This window comes from Vigna angularis, chromosome 7, assembly GCF_016808095.1.
Source record: "Vigna angularis cultivar LongXiaoDou No.4 chromosome 7, ASM1680809v1, whole genome shotgun sequence".
Taxonomy (NCBI): Eukaryota; Viridiplantae; Streptophyta; class Magnoliopsida; order Fabales; family Fabaceae; genus Vigna; species Vigna angularis.
Window position 1 is genome coordinate 8,911,349 of NC_068976.1, and position 8,660 is coordinate 8,920,008.

The 8,660-nt window shown below is 34.0% G+C and overlaps 1 protein-coding gene across 3 annotated transcripts; it reads right to left on the reverse strand.

Moving 5' to 3' along the window:
- Positions 1-633: 633 nt before the first annotated feature.
- Positions 634-8,440, reverse strand: LOC108336282 (uncharacterized). Of its 3 annotated transcripts, none has more exons than XM_052880800.1 (11): positions 8,115-8,440; positions 7,996-8,040; positions 7,323-7,379; positions 6,888-6,957; positions 6,474-6,515; positions 6,242-6,315; positions 5,584-5,654; positions 1,758-1,843; positions 1,492-1,601; positions 1,027-1,081; positions 634-943 (listed from the first exon to the last, which is right to left on the reverse strand). In XM_052880800.1, exons 1-11 carry the CDS (start codon positions 8,346-8,348, stop codon positions 918-920), a joined length of 870 nt encoding a protein of 289 aa, XP_052736760.1. In that variant the 5' UTR covers positions 8,349-8,440; the 3' UTR covers positions 634-917. The 3 variants fall into 3 exon arrangements, with proteins under 3 accessions (XP_052736760.1, XP_017428162.1, XP_017428161.1); XM_017572673.2 differs by having other exon boundaries at positions 1,019-1,081; XM_017572672.2 differs by having other exon boundaries at positions 839-924; positions 1,019-1,081.
- Positions 8,441-8,660: the final 220 nt, after the last annotated feature.

The following is an 8,660-nucleotide window of genomic DNA, read 5'->3' on the forward strand; positions in this document are numbered from 1 at the left end:
TCAGATATAACAAACTTAAGTCTTCTAACAAATATATTCATTCAAATGTAATTAATAATCAATTAATGATAAATGATTGCTTTTGGATATCGGTTTTAAACATCGAAAATAACGTGCACTGAAGATTAATTTTATAAATAAAAATAATATTGACCCCGTTGTTACGTTTGCTTTCCTATATCAAATGAATTATCTATTAATATTATTAAAAAGAGCATAAGTTCGTTAATATAGTATCATCGTAATAATAAATATTTTCAATTCTTTGCTATGTTATTACTTTCAAAATTCTTAACTCATGTTTTACTCATTACATGTAACTGCATCATTATCTCCCTAATTATGTGTAATTTTTGTGACGGGATGATATTCTAAGCTTATTTTAGGAATGCCATAAGATTTATTCCTCCCTTGACTTTCTCAGGCAGTAACGATATATGTACACTGTATGTTTATGCAGACAGACTACGAAGACATACATTTTCTCAGATTCTTACACGCATTTTTCGTCTAGACCAAAAGTAAATCGAGTATAACCCCGGAAATGTCGCATTATACTTAGGAATAAATGAAATAATAGGAATAAATACGTTATAGAGGACGTTGAGCTAGCAAATACTACAGAAAAAAAAATGGATAGAATATCATCTTAGATGATTTAGCTTCTATAAAATAAAATCTGTTGAGAATCCGAGACTATCCCAGTAAAGAGATTATTATCAGGGGGATAACCTTATCGCTAGCACGCAAAAAAACTACAACAATATTCCTAAAAGGGTCAACTTTTGCATTAAAAAAATTTTCAATTCTTAAAAGAAACTGTTTCTCTTTGGACCGATGCAAGATTTCCCACTACCTGTAGGAATAGCGTAAGTTAGAGTGGGTTGAGGCGAAATTTCGGAGAACAACTTGCTCCATTAGATCCTAGAACCAACAAATAAATCTGAAATGATTACAATGTTACTGAAAGGGCCAGAAAAAACCGAAACATAGTAGGATAGAACTGCCGAGAAATTACCTATTTACCATTAAAATATTCCAGAAGGTGCCGATCAAGCTCAAAATGACGAGAAAGAAGCCCCTGCAGTTCACAATTCATATGTCCGGTTAAACTATACCAATCGGAGACAATTAATTGAACAGTGACGATAACAAGTAAATTTTATATAGTCCCAGCTCAAGTTCAATGATATGCAGAGCATTGACAATGTTTTAAAATCGTAGCATATTTTGAACCTTTTTGGTTAAATTTATGCACAATACTTTTACTTTCTCTTTTAAGTTAAAATCAATTTATGCAATTCACTTGTATAAAAGTTCTTTCATGTATCTGCATGAAACTAAGATTCATAAATTATTTCTATTTATGAGAAACACAACTTATTTTCTTCTTTTATAAAGAGATTGTGAAGTTTTTGTAAACAGAGACTGACCAGTTGGTCTTATTCAGTCACTATTCAAAATAGCATATATCCTAAATATGACAAAAACCTTGGTAATCGTAGGGTGAAAATATGTTGCTTCAAAATCCAACTCTGGAAAGCGGGCAACTTCAGCTGCATTCTCAAATAAGATATATGTAGGAAGCTGGCCCATGCTTCCTGATAATCACAAGGCATAATATAAATTCCATATTCACTAAATCACTATACAACAATAACTAGAAAAACATAATAATAGTAAAACAGAAAGAAATTAAACACTTATAGTGAAAAGGAGGAAAATAAATTCAAAAAGCTAACAATTAGAATAGGTACCACTTAGGGATATTCCAAATTTTTCAGCAGCATTAGGAAAGAGACCAAGATCAACTATTCCAAACGATAAATTTTTGCTTGAATATCTGCCAGACATGAATGTACGGAAATTGTAAAGAACTACAATCACAACAATTTTCATGGAAATTGCTGATGCGGGATGTAAATTCCTCTCAACCATATTAGTTAACTTCGTATACTTGCAGTGTAAACAATAAAGAAGTTTCCCTAATATAATTTATTGATACCGTATAGGTTTTAATGCCTTAATAGAATTCATAACAGACTGGACAGCTCCAGAATCTAACTGAAGGAAAGAGAATCAGCCATATCAAGCTTAGAAACGCCTCACGAATGGCGTGTCCATGTGTCTGACTCGTAGCATCCGATACTCATGACACGTATATGGAAAATGTCCAATTTGAAAGACTTCTTTTTTTCTCTGACATAATCTTGACATGGTTCCAATAGAATGCTAATAAAGACAAATACAATTATTTTCTAAAACCCACAAACTTGAAAACTTAATGCATAATATGATTATAGAAATAAGGTTTAAGGTTTTGGTAGGTCCCTTTTTTCGTCCAGAATCTCAAATAAGTCCCCTACTTATTCAGTGTCTCAATTAGGTCCTAATTTTTGAAAAATTGAAACAAATAGAGGCTTGTCGTCAAATTGGACAAATACCGTTTAAGAGACCCTTACGTGGCATGCTGACAGTAATTTCACCTAAGCTAAATCTTCTCGTCTGGGCTAGATATGCACAAGAACATTTTAACTTAAGTTAAAACTAAGTTGCCTAGGCGAGATTTAGGCTAAAACTTGGGGTGCCCACCGGAACATTTTCGTTTACGCGAAACTTTGCTCGCTTAGGTGACAATGTCCTGCAACTAAGGTTGAGCCATTGGAGCTTTTTCGCTTAGGCAAAACTTAGGTTGCCTGAGCGAATCCTTTTAAAATTGTTGCCTCGTCAATCTAGCTTAAGCGAAAATGTTTAGCTTAAGCGAGACCACGCGACCCTGTGTTAAAACTCAGAAAAGGAAGGACTGATTCATAACCACTTTCTTTCGAACATAATGCTTTCTTTCCTCAAATTATAGGGCGCGAGGTATGAAGAGATAAAACACTGGTACTTTATCACAGAAATAAAAGTGTTTTTGCTTCACAGGAATATGATCCCTTCTTGATTAGGATTCCTACTTTTTGATATACCATTAACATCATTGTTGGTATTGAGGTAAGGTAACTCATTTTCATGGATTACACAACAGAGTATACTTTGATGAAATTCGACCCTGAAACAGCTACCAATAGAGCCAAACAGTAGACTGAATATAACACACTTCATTCATTCAAGATAGTCAAATACATTGCTATTTGAGTTTTCATTCACAAACTCACTTTAACATCATCTATTGCATCCTAACAAAACGAATATATTAGCAAAACTTGTGTTTCAGTTTTCTGCATATCTCGCCCAGGCGAAAAGGTCTAGCTTAGGCGAAAAGGTTTAGCTTAGGCGAAAATACTATCAGCATGTCACGTAAGGGCCTCTTAAACGGTGTTTGTCCAATTTGACGGCAAGCCTCTATTTGTTTCAATTTTTTAAAAATAAGGACCCAATTGAGACACCGAATAACTAAGGGACCTATTTGAGATTCTGGACGAAGAAACGGATCTACCGAAACATTAAACCTAGAAATAAAGAACAAATTTTATATCATCACCACTTTTCAATTTTTGGATATTGGATAGACAGATTATATTCATTTTTGTAATAGGTGACAATATGTTAGATTATTATATTTGTCTAACCTTGTTTATAGATGATTTTGAGTATATAAATATTGGTTGTTAAATTAAATAATTCATAATGATCTAATATATAGATTTGTGCCCCCAATGTCCTACATTTTGGAAACTACACGTGTTGAAGTGTATGTGTCTACATCGTTATCAGTGCTACACCGAAGTCATTTTAGGGATTATTTAGTCATATAATTAGAGACCTAGCTGATATGGGATTTCAAAACTAGTTCATTTGATTTTAGTTTTCCCAATCCAAACAATGAAAGAAATATAAGATTACTTTGCGTTTAATGGTAAAATCTCTAAAACAACACAAATGAGTGTTTAGTTTGATTATTTTGTATTTTAATTTTCAATTTAAACAAAACTAAAATTTAAAGTGATTGTTTAGATTGTGTTGAATATAGTGAAAAACTATGTATGTATCAGGCTTATTATTAATAAAGATAAGATATATATCTAACACTTCCCCTCAAGCTGGTACATACAAATCGTATGTATCAGGCTTATTACTAATATAATTAACAAAGACTTTGTTATCTGCTTTTGCACTTGAGTGACACCAAATTGTTAATTATTTGTCAAGACGACATAAAAAACGAAATATCAACCCAAAAGACTCTCCTGAGCAACAAATATGGGAGGTTGCTCCATAAAATCTCTTCTTGCAAATTGTCATCGAGAAATGCATTGTTGACATTTAATGGATAAAGAGGTCATTGTTGAAGAGTCATCACGGCTATAAAGTCATCTTTGCCACAGAAGAAAAAACATATATGGACGGGTCAAACACAATGGTGACAGAAGGAAGTTCAGAAGAGACAACAACGAAAGAAGTCATTGATGAACAGGAGAAAGAAACCCTAAAAATCTATGATTCTCCAATCAAGCACCTGAAAGAGGAGACGGAATGTGCGACCACACACGACAAACCTTAAAGAGGAAAAAGAGCGACCTCGACGCTCTGAATCGCTGCCTGAGAGGAGACGACACGTGTCACACGCACGATGGAAAAAGGAGCAGATCCACAACTTCAAAAGGCGTTGAAAGGGCGTAGGAGCTCTGATGAAGGCGTCATTGACAACACAGTGGTCGCCTGGCCAAGACAATCAAAATCGTGTGATCGCTGGTCAAAACTCTAACTCCGGTAATGGTTGCAATGGACAACGGTGCCGCCACCATCAGTAGACGGAGCTACTACCGACAGCGGCGAGTGTAAAGACATAGGCAACATAAATTTTTCCTAAAAAGAACCTTAGGCTCTAGATACCAGTTAAGAAGTGGATTTTAAACTTAATTCAACCCCACAAAATCAGCTTGTAGGGTGAGGTTTGCGCCCACATACATCCTATAAACTTGGCCTTATCTCTAGTTGATGTGGAACTTCCAACATACTCCCTCACGCCGAGGTATATACATTTCAAGCATGGGACTGGACATTAATGGGTGGTCCGATAAAGGCCCAATAGCAAGTGGAACAATATGTCCAACAACACAAATCTCACTAAGATAGGCTCTAACAATGCTTCTGATATCATGTTAAGAACTGCACTTTAACCCTAACTCAACCCACATCGATTAGAGATAAGGCCAATTTAGAGTATATATGTGGGTGTAGACCTCACTCTACAAGTCGGTGATTTTATGGGGTTGAGTGAGTTAGGCTTAAAGTCCACTTCTTAACCATTTGAATGAAGGTGCTAATAAAAGGGGTCAAATTTGAAAACCAAGTATTCATTTCCAACAATTATTAAAACAGGAAAGTGTGGTCGCAACTTTATATTGTAATAAAAAACTAACCAAAACTTTTCCTTCATTTGGGCATTATAAAGAAAATAGAACACACAAAAAAGATAACTCAAATAAAAAAGACTCGATATTTAGACAGCTTCTAAATCTATTATAGGCACAAAAGTTACTCATAATAGGTAAGAATACAACAATATGAAGTTTTCAGTATTTTCCCTTTTTACTTGAAGAAAAATAGTTCAAGACAAAAGTCAAAGAGAAAACATACGTAATGGAGAGCTCAGGAAAATGCTGACTTGAGCGAATGCAAGCAGGTGAATATGAAGCACGAAATTCCACCTGCCAACTCACAGAAAGAAAGAAGAGTGGATAAAACCAAAGGAAAAATGAAAGAGAACTAAAACATAAACAATGATACGACCAAACCCTTATGGAATAAATATTCAGTTACATGTGAATCTTCAGGTATTCAATGTTTGTTGAATTACTCTTTTACCAGCAAATGCAATATAAGTGTTTGGTTCAACAATAATAATATCCCCCATCATGTCAACTAGCTGTCACTCCACTAGTAGTAGATGTAAGTATCAATAAATGAAATAATTGTTTGATAATAATATGGTGCAGAAGAAATGTTAGCCATTTGCACACTAGTTGACCAATAAATTACAAAAGAGGGAAAAATCAGAAATAAATTCTTCTCACCAACTACATTTCAACCCCATCAATTCCCCCAAGCAATACTCCGGAAAAAAAAAACAAACAGAAAATGGGTAAAAAAAGAACGTACATTACATAAATATAGCTATTGAACCACACTCTGTTTTCCAGAGGTCATTATCATTGTGCATTGACTGTATTCACTAAACTAACAGCATATTTCCGTAAGATGCACAAAGCAATTTCATTGAACTGAAGATACGCACCAGCCACAATCTTGTAGTTGTCCCCTCTGTCAACAGGCTTTCCAACTGCAATGGGGTTAGCTTGCTGGACGTACCTGATAAGAATTAATCACAGAGAAACAGAATTGAATCATATGATCTATGACTATGATAAAATAACAAATTCTTGTATTTCTTAGGATACTTTCCACTGATAAGATGCTTAATATAACAAAATCGTACAGGCAAATCAGTCAAATCCAACCAACCGTACCTAGTCCTTGGAATAGAGGTTGTTGTGTTAACATATGTATCACTGCAACACAGAAAATAATCAGAAGCACGCATCTACAAAATGGAGTGTAGCATCACAAGTTGTAATTGTAAGTTACTTTCAGTAGTTATCTAACGCACATCTAAAATTTCCTTTTGATCTAACTCCATGAGAGTTAAATATGCAGTTTTTAATATACTTTTCTTATTTAAAAAATCACCAATAAAAAACATTTTTAAAATCACAAAAAATGGTGAAAAGAATATATAAGATATTTTTTAAAAATAACAAAAAATAATAGTGTGATGGTTCATGATGCCTTTCATAGATAAAATTATATTGCAAGATATTAAACATGGTGTGAATAAAAGGCATCTGTGCTTAACTAACACAGAATAAGATGAAACTACCCACCTAAAAATACAAGAATATACCATACGGCTAAGTGGCGATCCATCGTAATGGCTAGGACAAAAAGACAAATCTGGAAATAACAAAATAAGATAGGTTTGAGAACTTCCATATAGACACAAACAAATTAAATCACAGGAAGTACGCAGCAGCAAGAAAGTGATTTAACACATCATTTTTTTTTCACAACAGAAACTGTGTAGTTGCCAATAAAAAAACAAGCAGGAAGATCGTAATTATGCATGCTCCATAGTTTAATAGCCATCTAACCTAGTTAGACTTAAGATGTCACTTTAGGGTATGAACAATTTAATTTCAAATAAAATAAAAAGGTCTGAACCCTATCTTACTGATAATAAAAAGGGGCAAGTGAAGAAGTGATTTATGAATCAAAGAAGGCAGCTGTAAAAGTCCTACAAATTCATCAATTGTGATTACCTTGCCAAGGAAAAGTGCATCGGCTATAAAGGCTTCCCAGTTGTCTTCTTTTACTCCCTGTAACAAAAAAAGTAGACTTGAATACAACGCACACATAAGTTCTCGAAGGTTAAAAGCAGCAGTGCCTGAAACAACAGTTGATCGATCGATCCTAGACACCCAAATCAACAAAATAATCAAAAAAATCAGAGTGCCTTAACAACACAAGATATCTATAACGGAGAATCTCACTAACACATGAGACAAAACTAGAAGCTTCATGATTTGGGAATGCAGAAAGATTACACTTCAGCTTTGCGCCATTCACACTTAAACCGCAAAACCCTTCTCATTATTAATGCCAACCGACTTACCACAATTACATAAATTCCATCCATAATTCATGGCATTGTTGGATATTAAAACAGTTATTAACGTATCCATGAACTAGCCACATGACATTTCCAGTAGCATTGTGATGGTATACTTAACAGAATGTTTTTTGGTAAAATAAATTAATAAATAACTTGACCCGACCAAGAGTTGAATTTTATAACCTGCAATTCACATTTTTTATGCCCAATTTTTAGAGTTAACAGTTACCATTCACACTATCGACTAATAAATTTTAGGCAAATGTAAACGCGGAATGAAAATTCGAGGTGAAATTCGATCTGATTTCAACAGCGCGTACCTTGATGACAACCAATATCGCGAACACAAGCAACGTTTGTATTTCCTGAGAGAGGAGAACAAGTAAAGTAAGTAATCTGTAAGGAAATCCGTGCAAGAGAGAAAAAGAGAGAATTTTACGCGACGAAGGAGATGTTGGATGAGATGAGGTGCAAGAACTTCGGAAGCGGAGCTGCGAATGATGAAATATGAGAAGAAAGTTAAGAAATGGAAAAGGTAATAAGGTTCTGAAACCAAGCGATTCAGCCATTGGAACCCCGGAACTGCATTATTGCCACTTTCATTTGCCATTTGCTTCTTTCTTAACTGGTTCGTATGGATCTGGAATTTCCCTCCCACCCGATTTCGATCCATTCTACAGCTATGCTCATGACATATTCAAGTATATCAGTATTACTTTGCAAATTGTGGATTTTCTGGTTACCATTGAAGGGTTGGTAAAGAAAATACCCTGTTACCATCATTATAAATATTCACATTTCTTTTACATTATTCAATCCATATATTTTATATTATTCACACTTCTTCTCTGTCTAGCTTTGTGTGTAAAATATATAATTTTTAAAAACAAAAGTTAAATTGAGAAGTTGTATCAATACCTTTTTTTATATTTTTTTGAAAAAATATTATAATTATTATATTTGTATAAATAAATTTAAGATATGT